Genomic DNA, 20,482 nt, shown 5'->3' with positions numbered 1-20,482 from the left:
TTTGTTTTTTTTAAATAACACATTTAGTTGTTTGTTTTTAAAAAATAAACTTTAACTTTAAAATTGGGAATAAGTATATTGATAATTAACATTATCTTCAATATTAGGCTATTGTTAGTGAAGTTCTCCACAATGTCGTTAACAATAATATTGGAACAAATAACAAAATTTGACACAATCTATGTAACCTAATAGTGAAACTACTGTGATAACGAACATTATTACTACAACATTGACCACACAATGCTGCACGGGGACCTCGGAGGACACTTTTCATTCCTGATTAAGTTGTGAATTGTTTTTTTGAATCAGATTAATGAAATGAACCGTACCAACAAACAATATGCTAAAAAAAAATATTATTATTTTTTTTATTAATAACTTTGGGTTTGGAATTAATGAAAAAAAAAAAAAAAAAAAAAAAAGAGAATTTTTCTAAATATTTAAGTTTAACACAACTCAATAAAAAGAGCATATTTCCAGTTAGGTCAGGTCAAATCACAACGCTTTATTTACAGGACGGGTTTGGGCTTCTGTTTAACACCCTGTGTAGACTTCTACCATGAATGGTAACTAGAATTCAGAAAGAACAAACATGATTTTTTTATCCAACAAACAAAGTGTTATTATTGCTATTAACAGTGACAAAAGACTTAAGACCCCATGCTGTTAAATTAACATAAAAAGAAGCTGTTGTTCACATTTTGTCGCTAAAAAGAGAGAGGCATCGTGGCATTGTTCACAGCAGGTGCAGAGGTCCAGAACAACAGGCCGGTAATAAATGATTTCCAGCCGCAGGTTTTGGATGAACACATGCACAAGGTCTGTGTCCAGGCACTGGCTCTGTATCAACAAACTTCCACCTGCTCGCAACAGGACATCATAACTCAAGCACCTCGTATTAGTGCGACTGAAAACACTATTTAATCATCTGCACAGCTTTAGTCTTTTATTTATTAAAGCCCACCTTGTGTGGGTGAGAAACAGACATGTCTTACACTCCAAAACAAGTTACTACAGAGACTATGAGACAGACGTAAAAGAATAAATAAATAAACTGATAAAATTATAAAAGTTAATTAATTAATAATTATTGCACGTCATTTCCAATCAGGCTATAATTTTGCCTAATTATGCAAAAAAGTGTATGGAAATATTATTTTATTTTATTTTGTGAGTATTAAGGATAAATAAAATGTTCCCTATGAAAATAGCCAAAGCAAGACAAAGGAGTCAGCGATTTCATTTCAAAACTGTTAAAAATATCATTTCCATCATTGTCGTTTCAACCACAGAATGCACATAAACTATGACTTTCAGAAAAAAATACAAAAATGACAATTAATTTCATACAGATTTCATAAATCACATAAACTAGTAAGAGGGTGAAAAGTATTTTAATAGAGTTTATTTTCTAAAGGCCCAAAGGGCCTGAAGCACCAACAGAAACACCCACCTACAACATTTTATTTTGGAACGCAACTTACTGCACTTTTAAAGTACAAGCAGATTTTTTTTTTTTTTTTTTTTACAGTTATTGCCATCTCGCCCACAAATAACACAAACAGTAGGGGCTTGTGGGCATAATTTTATCATGTCTGGGCAGCCTGGCTGAAATAAGACCGGTGAAGATACCATGTTCACCTCTGTGTCCTGAACACGGTGGCAACGTAATGAAAAGACACTTTGACAAGTGTGAAGTTATTGTAGAGTTCCCGGCATGTCATTTATAGATATCAGAGATCAGAGGGAGGTGAAAGGTTTTATAGGGTTTCAGGGGTCTCTGAAGAGGCAATCCTTCCAGGAAATGAAAGAGAAAGATGGTAAAAGACTGTAAACTAGTGTTGATTTCCCCAGACCTTGCTAATCACTATGACTTGCTGCTTTCCTTCCTGAAAACAGCTGCAAAGCAAACAGTTCCAGGCAATTGCTTGTGTGTTCCAGGTGGTTTCTATGGCATTGCTAGAGTGTTGCTAGGTTGTTGCTAGGGTGCTGTGGGTGGTTGTCAGGGCAATTGCAATGTTATTCTTGGTGGTTGCTAGGGCTATTGTTATGGTACTCTTGGTGATTGTTAGGCAATGGCTTGTGTTTTCCAGGTGATTGTTAGGGTGATGCTAGAGTGTTGCTAGTTGTTGCTAGGGTATTGTGGTTGCTGCAATGCAGTTGCTAGGGTGTTCTGGGTGGTTGCCAGAGCAGTTGCAATGGTGTTCTGGATGGTAGCTAGAGTGTTGCCAAGGCGAATTCTATGGTGTTCTGGGCTATTGTTAGGCAATGGCTTGTGTGTTTTAGAGGGTTGCTAGGGTATTGCTAGTGTTGTTAGGTGGTTGCTAGGGTGTTGTGGGTAGCTGCTATGTTATTGGTGGGTGTTCTGGATCATTGCCAGAGCAATTGCAAGGGTGTTCTGGATGATAGCTAGGGTGTTGCCAGGGCGATTGCTAGGGTATTCTGGGCTGTTAGGCAATTGCATGTGCATTTCAGGTGGTTGCTAGGGTATTGCTAGTGTTGCTAGGGTGTTGTAGGTTGTTGCAATGTAATTGCTAAGGTGTTCTTGGTGGTTGCCATAGCATTTGCAAGAGTGTTCTGGATGGAAGCTAGAATGTTGCCAGGATGACTGCTAGGGTGTTCTGAGTGATTGTTAGGCAATTGCTTGTGTGTTTCAGGTGGTTGCAAGGGCATCGCTAGAGGGTTGCTAGGTGGTTGCTATGGTGTTGTAAGTAGCTGCTAGGTTATTGCTAGGGTGTTCTGGATCGTTGCCAGATCGATTGTAAAGGTGTTCTGGATGGTAGTTAGGATGTTGCCAGGGGGATTACTAGAGTGTTCTGGATGATTGATAGGAAATTGCTTGCATGTTTGGGCGGTTGCTAAGTGGTTGCTAGGGTGTTGTGGGTGGCTGCTAGGTAATTGCTAGGGTGTTCTGGGTGGTTGCCAAGGTGATCACAAGGGTGTTCTGGGTGATAGCTAAGGTACTGCCAAGGCGATTAATAGGGTGTTCTGGATGATTATAAGGCAATGGCTTGTGTTCTAGGTGGTTGCTATGGCATTGCTAGAGTGTTGATAGAGGATGATAGGGTGTTGTGGGTGGCTGCTAGATAATTGCTAGGGTGTTCTGGGTGTGTGCCAAGCTGACTGCAAGGGTGTTCTGGGTGATATTTAAAGGTGGACTCAGCGATTCCTGAGAAACAATGTTAATATTCGAACTCAAGTGCCAAAACAAACACACCCCTCCCTTCAGTGCTCCTTTGGAAGTTCTGCCCCCCAAATTCATGCATTTTACCTCTCGGAGGTCTCTCCACTGCTGAAAATCCTCACCGATGTTGATACGGCTCCTAGCCTTCGACTCATCATAATCCTTCTTTTTTTAGTTTATATTTGTCTGACCTTTTTCTCTTGGTCTGTTTCTCAGCCATTTGTCCTCCTTGGAGTTCAGAAAGTTCGCATCAGCCAGATTTGCCATCGCTCTTCTAATAAATTTCCCTCTCGCTCTGCCCCCACACCCCATCCTGATTAGAATTACTAAGTGCACCTTTAAGGTATTGCTAAGGCAATTTCTAGGGTGTTCTGGATGATGATTAGACAATGGCTTGTGAGTTCTAGGTGGTTGCTAGGGCATTGCTAGAGTGTTGCTAGAGGTTGACAGGGTGTTGTGGGTGGTTGCTAGGTAATTGCTAGGGTGTTCTCAATCATTGCCAAGGCAACTGCTAGAGTGTTGCTTGGTTATTGCTATGGTGTTGTGGGAAGCTGCTAGGTAATTACTAGGGTGTTCTGGATAATTGCCAGGTGATTATAAATGTGCTTTGGATGGCAGCTTGGGTTTTGCCAGGACAATTACTAGGGTGTTCTGGGTGATTGTTAGGAAATTGCTGGTGTGCTCCAGGTGGTTGCTAGGGTGTTGCTAAAAGGTTGCTAAGGTTTTGTAAGTGGCTGCTAAGTAAATACTAGGGTGTTCTTGATCATAGTATCTAGGGTGTTGCAACAACCATGTGTTGTTAGAGGTGCAAGGGTGTCGCTAGTGCATTGCTGGGTTGTAGCTAGACTGTTCTGGGTGGTAACTAGGTGGTTTCTTACAGGCCCAAATCAAAGGAGACCAACTCTAAGTCTCAATGATATTCTGGTCTCCAGATATGGCTCGGGCCTTTCTTTCAATGCAAAAACTGTACGTCCAGTCACTAAGAAAACTAATAGCACACATCTCCTTAAAAAGCCAGACGATTCTAGGCATCATTCATAATAGCCTTTGCACAAATGGTATGGGATATGTTACACATCAAAATTTAATACTTATGGTTAGAGGTTTGGTCAAATTTCTAACTCTACATATGAGCAACAGTTTAATGCTGCTTTCTCTATCAAACACCAGTAATGAAATCTTTACTTTCTAGCGGGTAACTGCCAAAAGAAAAATTATTTTTTCTTAAGGAAGTCTCGAGATGGGTTTGGTGGCAGTCTAGAGACGTCAGCAGGATGCAAAGCATTGATCACATTTTACAGCACCCATTCAAACGGCACTGTCGCCCTCCACCGGTCATTACTCTTGTTAAAGGATGAATTCCAGCTGTTCAGAGCTGCTCTCCACTCACTAAAACACAAATACACACACACCGATTAACTCACATACCACACACCTGAGCCGCAGCTCAATAGTGTGGATCGATGGGGTTTGATTGAGTGGGGCTGCAGTCCAGGGTTCAAGTCAACATGACAGATGAGCTTGCCATAGGCAAATGAAGGTCACATGGGTGAATTAGATGTTTCTGTGTGTGTGTGTGTGTGTGAGTGTGTGTGTGTGTGTGTCCAAACACTAGCCTAGAAGGGGGTCCAAGTATCAAATCTCTCCCTCCGTACCATCCTGGTTTCAGACTGGCACTTCATCTATCAGTATGGCATGAGGGCTCAGTGCTGCCCTCCTGTCTGTCAGAGTGCATGAACAAGCATAACCCATATCTCGCTTCCAATGGATTTCTTTTCCTTTTTGGAGCTTGACAGATGTGGTCAACATACGAGTTTGACACGACATACGTGTGAATAAATAATGACATAATTTTCATTTTGGGGGAATTAATTCATTAATCCTTAAGAAAATAACCTAAATAGCCCTAAAAACACTGACACTAATAACATTGCTTTAGCACTGTTGTTAACCCTATTAATAGAAGGCCAAAGGCTGTCTAACATTTTTCTTTAGCTTTTTAGTCTCATTACTAAAGCTAAGTATCTCATTAGAAGGGTTATTAATTTCTTATTATGTCCCTTTGTTATATTTTGACACCATTTTCAGTGACCAAAACAAACACAACATCCAACATGGCCAATCAAGGTTATGTGCAGAAGTTTCTATTTATAATGTCTAGTTTTATACTGTCACAGATAGTGATAATGGCCCAGTGCACAAAAAGGTCCATCCCTTTTTCTCTGTTGAACGCACATCTCAAACAAGTGGACATTTTCTGAAGATACCTCTAGAAGATCCATTCACAGCCACTGAAACTGTTTAATTTACCATTAGTTTTCAGTCTACTGGACCTCTGAGTTTCTAGGCAGTTTAAGTCATTAGCTAAAGCCTAATGACTTATAAATGTGTATTTATGTAGAATGTATTATGTATTCTTTGATTCATCTTTTAATGGATGTGCTATTCTAATGAAGCAGTGTGAGGACAGAGGAGGTGCTGGGATTGTTAAACTTACTGAGAGCAGCTTCCATGTGATGGGCCGAACATGCCTTGGAATTCCAGACCAGCTTAACTTCCGTAGCTCCTCTAAAGAGACAAATAGAAGAAATATATACAGTGTATATATATATATATATATATATATATATATATATATATATATATATATATATATATATATATATTAAGGATGTAACAGTTTCAAGGGTTTCACAATATAACAATAGAACATTTCTAAAATATAAATCAGTTTAATTAAGACAGAATCGGCAACATTTACACAGCATCAAATAAACTCGCCGAGATAAAATAAATCTTTAAATTGTGCCTTCCTCATGTTACATTCAACTGTCACTAAGTTTTAAAGGTGACATGCAGGTGTCGCGAGCACATTAGTAGTGCGGCACGAGCGGAGCACAGCATGAGTGCATCATATAGACATGTCCGAGCCTGAACGTTTATTTCCGCCGCCAAAGCAGTTGAAGTCCGCTGTCTGGGATTTCTTTGGGTATGTTAAAGACCCACGAGGCACCATCGATGTTGTCACAAAAAACACCTCAAACCTTAAGCACCATCTCCGTGAGCACCATCCCACGGAATTTGTGGAGATGACGTAAGTGGAAATACAGGATAATAAATGATAGCCCCTGTCTCATAAAAACACCAGATTCAATGTAGTTTTACATGATTTGTAATGATTCTCCACATTCATACATTCATGACATATTTCGGAGGTTGATGGCATCAATCATAATGTGTTGGATGTGGATTAGTCATTTCTCAAGGCCTCAAAAACATGCCTGTAATGTGCATATATTTTATGTAACATCAAAAATCAATCAAAATTTTAAATCAGAGGTTGATTTAAAAACTCACACAACAGACAAAATGTGCTGTGAATACAACAGGAGCCTTCTGGTAAAAAGGTTTTCATTTTTCTCGAAACAAACCTTTCTGAAATCAGCAATGGTTGTTTCTTGTGACGTTTTTTTTTTTTTTTTGAGGCAAATGAAGATTGAAGCATATGAATAATGGATAGCATTGTCTGACTGTCATGCAAATGCGAGTGACTTACATAAATATGGTCTACTTATTTCCATATTATTAATGATTCCTGATGGCGATCTGCCGAGAAGCCTCAAAGGCGCCGCAACTCTTCTAAATTGACACAAATTTGCTCTCAATGCCAATATTATACTTTGCATAAGAGAGTTTGCTGTTTATAAGCTGATATGGGAGTTTTTGTCCTAAAATGTTTTTAAAGGAAGGGAAATTAGTCCAGCAAAGTTGTAGAACCTTCCACCCAAATCACTTATTGAAACTAAACTACAAAGTTAAGCAGAAAATGGTCATGAAAAAATAAATCACAACTCGATTAACAGAAGTAGACTTTGGGTGAAAAAAATAAAATAAAATGCTGCTAAAGTTCAGAATATTACCCTTTAAAATGAGTTAAGAAAGTGATTTACTTTCAATATTAATGCAGAAATGAAGGTTTAGAGAAGACCAAAGAGACCTTCTAATCTGTTTTTATTTTGTCCTTTTTTGAGCTTGTCAGCCTCAGCACCTATTCATTTTTCAAGAACAAAAAAAGCAGCATGAACATTTTGCTAAATATCTCCTTTTGCATTTCAAAACAGAAGTCATATAGGTTTGAAACAACAGGAGGGTGAGTAAATAATGATTTTTGGGTGAAGTCTTACTTTTATAAACAACATCTCTGCAACATTTTTGCCTGCACCATGTTATTTTAATGTTGTTGTTTTTTGTTTGTTTGTTTGACAGGTGATTGCCAGCCGTGGGTATAAGAGAGAACAGATTTGTGAAAAAAGCATATTTTCAAGGAAATGGGATGCCGTGTTCTATTGAAATACCCGAATGTAATTTATTTGCTCTCACCCACATCATTTTCAGAATGAGTATATCATTCTGGAGGGGTTTAATAAAGACATGGAATCTCATTGATGTTGAATATGGTTAGAAAATGAACTTTGGGCTTTATGTTAGTGAAACTGAAAAAAAAAACCAAAAAAACCTCACTGTCTTACAGTAAAAATGACTTTTAATACAGATGTTCTTTTACTTAAATCAGCAAAAAGGCAGTACAACAAATACTATCCTGATGTATAAATGCACTGCAAACCTCATAGCTCAAATATCTATGTTCCTTAAACGTATCTTAAAAATCTTTAGACTTAAGATTTTAAGTATTAATACCTTAAAATATGGTGAATACCCACAATGCCTTGCTCTTGAATTATTTAATTAGTTTTCCTTGGTTAAAGGGCAATTTATAGAGGTTTTAGCTCTTTTGTAGCATAATTTATGTTGTTTTGTTGCAACTAGTTGTTTCGTGTGATGACACCATTAGGGTGATTTGTGTCCCCTTTGGTCAAGTTGGACCCTGTTAACTCTAACAGTTCACCTTCTGCATTTGCAACTGAAGTACATTTCAGTGGAGAATTAAGTTTATTTAATGACTGACCTAAAATCGATTATAATGTTCTTTATTTGATTGGTGTTATTGTATGATCTAAAGTTGAGTCAATTCAACTAAAATTATTAAGAAGACAACAATATTTAAATAGAAAATCTGAGTTAAATCTACTTGCATCTAGTTACGTTAACTTAAATAGTTGTGTTCATTCTACACAATCCCCAAGTTAAGTGAACTTAATTACACAAGTTTTGGAGACGCCATTACTCAATTCAATTGAGGGAACTAGTGTAGTAAGTCAATTGAGTAAATTCAGCTTACTAGGGTTTTCAGTGTTCTTCACAATTATAACATATCATTATACAGTGCTGTGAAAAAGTATTTGCCCCCATCCTGAATTCTTCTGTTTTTGTGTACAGTATGCCATATTATGATAATATATCATTTTTTCCGCATTACGGTAATGAGATTTTGCATTATGGTGGGGGGGTTAACTGTCATTAGAAAAATAGCACAATGTCAAAAAAAAAATTTGCTAATAGTCCTAAAAACAGCCTTCGTTTTCTGTATGCAAAATATAACACTTATTTTTCCTGCCTTTTCAATTTGGGCTAAAATATGACCAGGAAAAGTACTTGACAGGATGTGTGAGATTAACGAAGCTTGCAACCACAGATGCTTTTTAGGAACGACTGTCCGGATGATCACGACATCATCTGAGGTCACCGTCTCCGAGGGGACAAAGACAGTGGCAATGACAGCATAAAAAAAAAGAATGTACAGCCAACCTCGCTCTGTATCCCCCCGTCGTGAGATTAATGCAACGTGGAGAAAATATAACAGATAGTTTAATTAAGTGCCAGTGCACAAGATTCATTGACTAATTTTTGTGGCTGACAGCGCAAATGAGAGTTCAAAGGTACGAGCCGAGGAGACACCCTTGAGTGGCTCTGAGTTTAATGAATTGAGCGCTTTCCCTATAAAGTTGCACGTAAGCAGTTCACACATTAAAGCTAGCCTTTAATGTGTCAGGACAACCTACCTGCCTCATATACTACACAAGCGCTTGTACCTGCCCAGAGAGAACACACTCTCAGGCCCTCTGTAGTAATGCCATTATAGCATTGAAAAAGCGTAATGGAAGATTTGCAGAAATGCATTCATTAGTCTGGGAATGGTGTCTTGATGATATACAACTTAATGAAGAATTTGGAATTAACAGGATTTCTGCATGGCTGCTCCCCAAAGTGAGATCGTGTATTTATATGATTCTGTATTTAAAGTTCAACCAAAAAGTATTATAATATCATCATGTACTTGCGCTAATGAACACTAAAAAGTGAACAGGTACTGGGCCTGTCAAACTTTAAAATTATTCATATTCATGCAGCAGGTCTTCTCAGTACAATAGCAAACAATAGCGAAAACATATCACAAGCCCTTTCGACATTTAATTGTGTGCAGGATATTCATTATAGATTATCTACAATTCAGATTTCACTATTGAAAGGCTAATTCTTGATATAATTACATTTGCACTAGTAAAAATGTTAAAAATGTGTTATTAAAAAAATGACCATTACCTGCAGAAATACCATTTCATTGATTGCATTATAATGTAACTGCATTTTCACTAATAGAATTTCACATTGATCGGTCATTCACCCCTGTTCAAAATGCAATTACATAATGCCTCGTATATCAGCATTGTATTTCTTCCTTGTAAAAAATATAATTATAATCTGTAACTTGGTTTTCACTAGTGGCAATTTTAATTTCTATGACTTTTAATCATTTGCAGGAGATGAACTATAGATATCAACAACTCAAATTTCACTAGTTGAAAGCTAATAATAAAAAAAATTGAATTTTTACTAGATTTTATTCAATTGTTGATACCAGGAATGGACATTTCCAATAGTAACAATGTAATTATTGATATAAGAAATTATCATCTTTACTAGTAAGAAGAGCATTGATGTTATGTGAAGTTAGAATTTCAACTAGTAAGACATTAATTATAGTTATCTGTAATAGCGTTTTGAACAGGAGTGAAGACAGATCATTGTGGAATTTTACTAGAGAAAATGCAGTTACAGATATCAAGAATAATGGTTTACTAGTTAAAGATGCAATATGTAAAAACTGTCATGTAATATTCGCCTTTTTTTTGCCAATGTGTGAACAGCTTGTAATGCAACTTAAAAAATGAGCCCTTCCCGGACTTCCTAGGTTGCCTATTAAAGCCTGTAGACTGATTTTCATGGGAAGGGAGCGGATCACTTTTGCCGGGAAAATCCAAAGGATGTGACGTTTATGCACACTCCCGAGAGCCTTGCCTCAGTAATAGCTTCTCTTCTGCTATTCAATAGTGACAACAAACTGCAACATTAGGTAACGTTATCTTAGAGATGGAATCCAGCAAACGTCCGGCTCCCAGCACAACACCGACTCCTACACAAACTCTGAGTAAGCCAAAAAAACATTTACAGTTGTGCTCAAAAGTTTGCATACCCTGGCAGAAATTGTGAAATTTTGGCATTGATTTTGAAAATATGACTGATCATGCAAAAAAACTGCTTTTATTTAAGGGTAGTGATCTTATGAAGCCATTTATTACCACATAGTTGTTTGGCACCTTTTTAAATCATAATGATAACAGAAATCACCCAAATGGCCCTGATCAAAAGTTAACATACCCTTGAATGTTTGGCCTTGTAACAGACACACAAGGTGACACACACAGGTTTAAATTGCAATTAAAGGTTAATTTCCCACACCTGTGTCTTTTTAAATTGCAAATAGTGTCTGTGTATAAATAGTCAATGAGTTTGTTAGCTCTCACATGGATGCACTGAGCAGGCTAGAAACTGAGCCATGGGGAGCAGTAAAGACTGTCAAAAGACCTGCGTAACAAGGTAATGGAACTTTATAAAGATGGAAAAGGATATAAAAAAGATATCCAAAGTCTTGAAAATGCCAGTCAGTACTGTTCAATCACTTATTAAGAAGTGGAAAATTCGGGGATCTCTTGATACCAAGCCAAGGTCAGGTAGACCAAGAAAGATTTCAGCCACAACTGCCAGAAGAATTGCTCGGGATACAAAGAAAAACCCACAGGTAACCTCAGGAGAAATACAGGCTGCTCCGGAAAGAGACGGTGTGGTTGTTTCAAGAAGCACAATACGACGATACTTGAACAAATATTAGCTGCATGGTCGAGTTGCCAGAAAGAAGCCTTTACTGTGCCAATGCCACAAAAAAGCCCGGTTACAATATGCCCGACAACACCTTGACACGCCTCACAGCTTCTGGCACACTGTAATTTGGAGTGACGAGACCAAAATAGTGCTTTATGGTCACAACCATAAGCGTTATGTTTGGAGAGGGGTCAACAAGGCCTATAGTGAAAAGAATACCATCCCCACTGTGAAGCATGGTGGTGGCTCACTGATGTTTTGGGGGTGTGTGAGCTCTAAAGACACGGGGAATCTTGTGAAAATTGATGGCAAGATGAATGCAGCATGTTATCAGAAAATACTGGCAGACAACTTGCATTCTTCTGCACGAAAGCTGCGCATGGGACGCTTTTGGACTTTCCAGCATGACAATGACCCTAAGCACAAGGCCAAGTTGACCCTCCAGTGGTTACAGCAGAAAAAGGTGAAGGTTCTGGAGTGGCCATCACAGTCTCCTGACCTTAATATCATCGAGCCACTCTGGGGAGATCTCAAACGTGCGGTTCATGCAAGACGACCAAAGACTTTGCATGACCTGGAGGCATTTTGCCAAGACAAATGGGCAGCTATACCACCTGCAAGAATTTGGGGCCTCATAGACAACTATTACAAAAGACTGCACGCTGTCATTGATGCTAAAGGGGGCAATACACAGTATTAAGAACTAAGGGTATGCAGAATTTTGAACAGGGGTCATTTCATTTTTTTCTTTGTTGCCATGTTTTGTTTTATGATTGTGCCATTCTGTTATAACCTACAGTTGAATATGAATCCCATAAGAAATAAAAGAAATGTGTTTTGCCTGCTCACTCATGTTTTCTTTAAAAATGGTACATATATTACCAATTCTCCCAGGGTATGCAAACTTTTGAGCACAACTGTTTCTACTGAATCCCGTCTGGCTAAGCGGAAACGTGATCGTAGTCGAGCGAAATCTAGAGAGGGCATTTGATTTCTGGAGGGACCATCATTTGGTTTTGGGGATCAAAACCGACCCTGAATTGGTGTTCTTCTTATTGGACAGGTAAGCTTACATAACTGTAAAGCATGTGAAATATAGTGCCATAAGGATTGATCTGTGTAATTTTAGCTAACTTGATCTTTGCCTGCTAACGCTGACGAATTGCTACCTTGCTTCGTAAATTTCAAATAATTTCAACGATCTTCTCTTTATACTAAAAGTCAGGTTAATGTCAATGTTAATCTGTAATTATTCAGTAAGGTAAACTACAATAACACATGAAATAAATGCTAGACAATGTTCAAAGATAATGCAAAAAGACCCATTCATTAGTGTAACGTAACTTGGTTATACAGAAAATATATACATTCTATTCATATAAAACAATAGCGCATCGATATATCAAAATGACAGTTGTGATGGAATCACATCGATACTGAATTGTGTCAACATATTTATAATGTACAATCTATTTTATAAACAGCTACTGTCATCATCCATTAAATTTAGCTAACAGCTATTGATAAAGCTGGCTAGCTAGCTAACACCAACATAGGTTATCGTATAAATGCAGTCAATGTATCATGCAAAGAAAAGTGATTACTTCAAACTATAGTCTCGAATAGTCAGACCTATATCCACACTTTGTTTTAGCCCTGTTCCAGCGAACAGGAGAGTCAAATATAATATGCAGTCTCAAAGATTGTAGTAAAACAATCATAACTGTAATTTTAATTATGCTACCTCATCTGTCAGCCAGTGAATCACGTTCAGTCTCTCTGTTTTGGCTGATGCTCGCGTCCCTATGGAGTGTGTGCACAAGCGCGAGCAACAGGTAGCAGACTGCAGTTCACTTAACGGCCACAGGTGTCATTAATAACAAGGGTTTCTGAATCTTACATACTGCACCTTTAAAATAATGTTTTTATAATAAAAATTTGTATTTCTGCGAGTAATGTCATGACATTTTATATCAAGAATTAACATTTTTACTAGAGCAAATGTAATGGCTGATATATAAAAAAAAAAATTGCTTTCACTTCAAAAATTATCCTTTTAACTAGTGAAAGTTGAATTGTTGATATCTATAAATCTATAATTGCACATTTCCATTTGTGGCTGAACTATTCTTTAAATGTTCAATCTCAGTTCTCCAGTAAGAGGAAATGGCTATACTGCAGCTCACTGTGTGTTCTTTATAAAGAACATCACCTCTCCAGAACAACCTATACATTATAATGCCTTTACAAGTGCATCTTTGTGTTCAGCTAGTGGTTGGTCTATTATTGTGTGCTTCACATGCTGCCACACAGTGAATTAAACGCAACCTTTCTGAATGGACTTACTCTGGCAGTGTTAGCTCTATAATCTCTTAAAACACACCAGCTACAAAATAACATATTCTGCCACTTCAACAGGATTTCTAAAGAATGTCAATACCAGCAAAAGTTCATCTGCGAGTTTTTGAGACACAAAGTGAGAGAGAACAAAAAGTGAACGACACACACCATTCGCCAGGGACCAGAGCATGTGAGCGAAGCGAAGCGGTGTGACACTCCGCTCAATAACCCGCTCCATGCGTGTGCGCTCCACTCAACCGCTCACGGACAAAGCAGACGCTCCGCTCGAGTACCGCTCATGCTCACCGGTAAAAAAACGTTCGCTCAAATCCTGCTCTGACATTACATTTCTCTGTAGAATACTTGGTTCCAAGCACGTACACAGGGGGTAGCTACAGTGGCCCGAGCAACTGCCCCTTCTGCCCACATGGGCTGAGGAGCCCCTCTGGGTGAAATATAGACTTTAGGCCAACATTTATTAAATTATCAAATGATTAGTAATGTACACATCTGAAATTATGTGATTGTATTGCTGTGTTTTAGTATATAAAATCTCACTGTTTATTTTGTACTGGTTTACAACGACTGTTAGATAATCGGGTCAACCAGACCTTCCTTATCATTTGTAATCAGTCAAATATTTCTGTGTTAGCATATGTCATTGAACATCTTCTAAATTACCTAACTTAAACAAGTTATCAAACATGCCTCTACAAGTGATAAAACAAATGTGTGTTAACGCAGAAACTCGCATATGCACAAATTTGTGCTTTTCAATTTAAACTGGACCCGAGTGACACAACCGACCCAGAAAACCACAATCTTTTCAACTTTAAAGTTTGTTCGAGTCGTTTAAGGCAATAATGAAAACACGGACTGGTACCAGGAAAAATATTGCAGGTAAAAGTGAAATTCATAATTGTTCTTCAGATGTCTGCACGGAATGATTATACTGTATAGATTTGAGACATTATTATGTTTCTGATTTAATGCTATCAGACTTTGGGTCTGTAAATTAAAATGAGCAATTTATCATCCTAATTTTGTGTTCAGTTTTAAAGGGCATATTAAGTTATCCAGAACAGTGAATGTTTTTCTCTTTTTCAGCTGATTAATATTCCCTACAATTTTAAATGTACGAATCATATGCAATCTAAAGGACTGTGGTTATTAATATAATAATTATTATATTAGAAGTTACCATGTGCCCACTTTGTTTTTTCTTGATATTTCTAAAGCATTATAAAGTGAATCTGGACTTTATATGCGTCAAACAATCATGTGTTGTGCATGCACTCTTTATATGTACAGCAGAGTTTAAGCATGGATTTAACAAATAACAAATATTCGTCCCACATAAAAAAAAAGATTTTGTCCAATATATATATTAGATGAAATCAGGTTTAATGATCCCAAAACAAATACAAATTATTTAATTCACAAATTACACTGCCTTCGTTTAAGATTTTTTTTTCCTAATGTACAATATAAAATCATATAATTTATAGCTTTTTTCTCTGAGCATGAATGCAGCAAGCGATGTCGAAGATGTTATCCGCAACCACTAATCTAGAGTCAGTTTTTTACATTTCACTTATCGTTAAGGTGTGGATTTGGCTTTGGGAAACTGACCAGCAGTTATGTGCCACTTTATCCCAAAGCAGAAATCGAAAGCAACAGGTGGTCGATTAAGTGAGATAATTCTGCTATGAAATTCTCTATACGAGAGCGGAAAACTTTACCAATCAATTGCTCAACTGTACAACGGAGGCATGAAAGCAGAATGTTCCACCTGCAAATTAGGACACACTGATCTGCAAAATCATACATGTTTATTGGTTTTGATGCAGGGATTTTTTGTTTGTGTTCACCGGGATTCAAGGAAATATGCTACCATGTTCGCATAGCACATCCTCGTGCTTTCTGGCAATGTGACGTGTACAATTCCAAAAGGAATATTTGCTAATTCTCACGGTCTCTCCACACTCCCTTTCGATTTCCTCGTTTTTAACTTTGATTTACACTTTGCATTTAAGCTATAAGGTTTGCAACTTCACTAAAACAATGTTTGAGCTCCATAACCTCAGGCCTATTGCTTATTTTGCAGATTCCCAAACCAGCATTTCACAAAGCACATTCTGGGTTGAGTGAGCAGCACTGAGTGGCCTGAAAGAGTGGAGTGGAATCTTCAAAAAGGCGCTCTCCGGGACAGTCACATGACGCCATGTGAGGTTCGGACATGTGAACGGTGAGCTCTGCGCACTTTGCTAGTTTTTATACTTTTTGTGTCATAAACCGGTGAGATTCGATACACCCTGATCCATAACTGTTCTAGGAAAATAATGTGTCAAAGAATTCAAAATCCTCGGGCTCTGGAGACATTAAAAGACACTTACGTGCTCCAGCTGACGCCCCCCCCCGGAGCGATCTGGCCGGAGAAGTGAATGAAATTTGGCTAGAATTGTGAAACATGTCGGCAATGCTGATGAAGGTCGTTGCTGACTTGGAGGATCTTGCTGCAGTAAGTCGTTCGATTATGGCCATGGAGACAAAATTCACTGAGGTGGTTACAAGAGAGGCGAATGTCGAGAAACGGATTGATTATCTGGAGTCATCGGAGAGGGAGAAGCTGGAGGATATGGAGAATCGTAAGAGGCGAAATAACGTCCGAATTGTTGGAATTCCTGAGGGACCAGTGGGTCAAAATATGGTGGAATTCCTGGACGGGCTCTTTCCGAATCTGCTTGGCATAACAGGCCATAAGCTGGAAATCGAGCGAGCTCACAGGGTCCCGGCTCGGTGATCCACTGAGGGAGACAGGCCCCGATCAATTCTGGCCAAATTTCTGAGATCATCCGATAAAGATCTCATGTTACACGAGGCGAGGAGTAAAGGAAGTCTTTCTTGGAAGAACCACAGCATTTTGCGAATTCAACAAGAGAGAAAGGTAATCGATTCAAGGAATGCAAGAAACTCTTACATCAACAGAAGGTCGCTTTTGCACTGATGTTCCCAGCCATATTAAGAATAGATACTAAGGATAGCTGTAAAGTATTTACATGTCCCTAGCAAGCAATGCCCTTCATAATGTCAATGGACTGAGTAAGTTATTTTGTGGTTCTCACATTGCACCCAAGTGAACCGACTCACTGAACATCCACTTGATCGTCCTAGGAAGCTGAGAGCTTTTTTGTTTCTTTTTGTGCTGGTTCCTCCTAGCGGCTGGAGTTTGTTTTGTGTAGCAGCACTCCTTCGGGACAGTGTTGTGGATGAATCTGCACGTTCTTTGTGCTTATGCATCCTATTGGTTGGAGTTTGTTTTGTGGAGTATTTCTTGCAGGACACTGGAGTGATTGGGTCATTTGTTGCAATCATGTAGCAGTTGAATGGGCTGGATCACTGAACATTCGTTTGATTGTCTGAGGAAACTGAATGGCCTTTTTTTTTTTTTTTCTTTTTTTTTTTTGTGTGTGTGTGCTGGTTCCGCTAGAGGCTGGAGTTTGTTTTGTGGAGGAACACACCTTCGGGACAGTTATGTGGATGAATCTACATGTTCTTTGCGTTTATTCCGCCTATTGGCTTGAGTTTGTATTATAGATTATCTTCTGTTGTGAAATTCTGTTTTACAAAATTTGTATAGAAACACCAGACTTGAGCATTCCGACGGCAAAGTTGTCACGGGGGCTCACTTAGGCATTCATGGACTGTTTGAGTTTAGAGGTATGGACGCTGGTTGATGCTGTCGTGCATGGGGTTAATGCGCACGTTTCTCTTTTTTCTGTTTGTTTGGTTCGGAGGGAAGTTTGGGGTTTGATTGTTGCACTAATGTGGAATGTGGTCTTTATAATTTTATTTTTGACACACAATCTATTTTTTCTAATATGTCAAAATGTCAAATGTTAATATGAGTTGATTGTCTCTCTCCATGTGGAATGTGAATGGATTGGGGCATCCCATAAATAGAAGGAAAGTTATTTCTCTTCTTAAACGTAAGAAATATGATATAGTGTTTCTTCAAGAAATGCATCTTTCCCCACAGGAAGATGAAAAATTTGGGAAGATATGGGGTGGATATGTTTTCCTTTGTGCTGGCTCAAGTAAGAGCAAGAGAGTCATTACACTGATAAGTAAGCATCTACAATTCAAATGTCTTAAACAGATTAAAGATAAATTAGGAAGAGTCGTTGTTTTAGCAGAAATTCAGAGGCAAAGGTTGATTTTGGCTAATATTTACGCACCTGATGCTGATGATCAGTGCTTTTTTATAGATGTTGAAGGGATGCTGCAAGCCGCTGGCACCCCTCATGATATAATATTGGGTGGAGACTTTAATCTATTGATGGACTCAGTCCTTGATCATAGTGAAGCAAAAGTGTGTATGCCCCCTAGAACAACACTGATGCTTCAAAGGATGTGTAAAAATCTTGGTCTTACAGATATTTGGAGACGTTTGAACCCATCTGGTAGGGACTATAAATTTTTTTCATCAGTCCATAAGATTTTTTTCTAGAATAGTTTTATCTTTTATTTTATATATATCATTTCATCTGTTGTTGATTGCTCAATTGGAAACATCTTAGTCTCAGATCACGCCCTGGTGAGTTTAGGGATGTTGCCACATATGGAGAAAAATAATTCATACAGTTGGCACATTAATGTATCCCTTTTGCAAAATCCTGAATTCCAACAAATGTTAAAGTCTGAAATCAATGTTTATATGGAGACCAACTGGTGGGAGGCACTTAAGGCGGTTCTTAGGGTCGGATCATACAGTATGCCTTATTCACCAAAAAATCCAAAGCACGAGAACTCGTGGAGTTGGAAGAGAACATTAAAAGTGCAGAGGCAGAGCTGAAGCGCCAAATATATAAAGCAGAGAGAGTCTTTTTCTACCATTCCCTCAGAGGAATCAGCTGGTGGTGACATTTTTACCTCAGCCATTGATATTAATAATGCCTTTAAAGAGTTCTATCTAGATATTTATAGGTCCATGTCTTCGTCTACTGATGAAAATATTAGAAACTTTGTGGAACAGGGGGTCACGTGACGCCATGCAAGGAGCAGACGTGTGAGCGACGAGCTCTGCGCACTTCGCTGAATTTTCGATTATTCTCATGTTATAATCTGGTGAATTTTGATACACCCAGTTACACATTTGCCCTTTGTTGCAAAACATGGCAAAGAAGTCAAAATCCTCGGGCTCTGGAGACATTAAAAGACACTTACGTGTTCAGGATGAAAGCCCCGACAGGCCTACAGACCGGGGACTCGATTTGGATGGCGCGGCGGGAGAAGGAATCCAGCGTCAACTGTCCAACATGTCGGTGATGTTGACGAAGATTCTTGCTGACTTGGAGGATCTTGCTGTAATACGTCGATCGATTATGGTGATGGAAATAAAATTCTCTGAGATAGTTAAAAGAGTGACTGATGTTGAAAAACGAATCGATTTTTTGGAATCTTCGGAGAGGGAATTAACCGCTAATCCGCCCGTGACCAAAGTTGATTTGGAACATCTCCTTGAAAAGCTTGAAGATCTTGAGAATAGAAGCCGCAGGAATAATGTTCGAATTGTTGGAATTCCTGAGCATGAGGAAGGCAGAGACATGGTGAAATTCCTAGATGAGCTTTTCCCGAGTCTGCTCGACATAACAGGCCACAAGCTGGAAATTGAGCGAGCTCACAGAGTCCCGGCTCACAGATCTGCTGAGGAAGACAGGCCCCAACCGATTCTGGCCAGATTTCTGAGATCATCCGATAAAGATCTTGTGTTGCGCCAGGCGAGGAGCAAAGGGAAGCTTTCTTGGAAGAACCATAATATTTTCTTGTTCCCGGACTTTGCAAGTTTGACAAGAGAGAAACGCGATCGGTTCAAGGAATGTAAGAAACTCTTACATCAGAAAAAGATCCCGTTTGCTCTGATGTTTCCGGCCAAACTGAGAATAGAAACGAAGGTCGTCGCAAAGTATTTACATGTCCAAATCAGGCAATGTCTTTTATAGAATCAATGTCTGAGTAAACCATTGGGTGTTTCTCATGTGAGTGGGTCTGACTTGCTGTACTTACTCTTGAGGAAGCTGGGCGACATTTTGGGTTTTTTGCGTTGGCTCCACCAAGTGGCTGGAGCTTGTTTTGTGAATAACACTTTTCCTTAAAGAAACTTTGCATTGATGAAAGATTACTTTTGCATTGAAGTTCCTGGACAAATTGAGAGTGGAGACTACGGATGACCGCAAAATAACTACATGCTCACACAAAGGATGTCTTTTATAAAGTTGACGGATTGTGTAAGTCATGGTATATACTTTTATGTGGCCTCCGAGTGAATTGACTCGACCATCCGGGGAACTGGGATGCCGGTTTTGTTTCTTTTTGTATTGGTTCCGCCTAGTGGCTGGCGCTTGTTCTATTGAATAACACTCCTTTGGAACAGCTGTGAATTAATCTGTTCGTTCTTCGTGCTTATTCCTCCTGCTGGCTGTAGTTTGTTTTGTTGAGTTTTTTTTATTTACGGGACACTGGAATGATTACGTCATTGGTTGAACTCATAACAGCCAGCTCACTGAACTCTTTGAGTTCATTCTTCCTATTTGCTGGGTTTATTTTACAAAGTATTTTCTGTTATGTAATTTTGCCTCACAAATTTGTGAGGCAAAATTGAGCAATCCGATGGCGTTCAAGGACCTTTTGAGTTTAGAGGGATTGTCGCCAGTTGGCGCTTTCATGCGCGGGGTTAATGTGCATGTTTTTCTTTTTTCTGTTTGTTTTGTTCGGGGGTTGATTGTTTCACTAATGGGGAATGTGGTCTGTATAATTTTGTTTTTGACACACAATTGT

General features: G+C 38.6%; 1 protein-coding gene across 6 annotated transcripts in view; it reads right to left on the bottom strand.

The window, feature by feature from the left end:
• The window catches only part of tbc1d22a (TBC1 domain family, member 22a), a 222,600-nt gene that overhangs the window by 174,054 nt on the left and 28,064 nt on the right, over positions 1-20,482 (bottom strand). For all 6 annotated transcript variants that reach the window (XM_051691574.1, XM_051691575.1, XM_051691577.1 and 3 more), the window contains exon 5: positions 5,685-5,755. In XM_051691574.1, the coding sequence (XP_051547534.1) occupies positions 5,685-5,755 (71 nt within the window). The remainder of the gene's footprint in view (positions 1-5,684; positions 5,756-20,482) is intronic.

The sequence above is a fragment of the Myxocyprinus asiaticus genome, chromosome 47, assembly GCF_019703515.2.
Source record: "Myxocyprinus asiaticus isolate MX2 ecotype Aquarium Trade chromosome 47, UBuf_Myxa_2, whole genome shotgun sequence".
In the NCBI taxonomy this organism is placed as follows: domain Eukaryota; kingdom Metazoa; phylum Chordata; class Actinopteri; order Cypriniformes; family Catostomidae; genus Myxocyprinus; species Myxocyprinus asiaticus.
The sequence above is the reverse complement of the archived record's forward strand: the minus strand, read 5'-3'. Positions and strand labels throughout refer to the sequence as shown.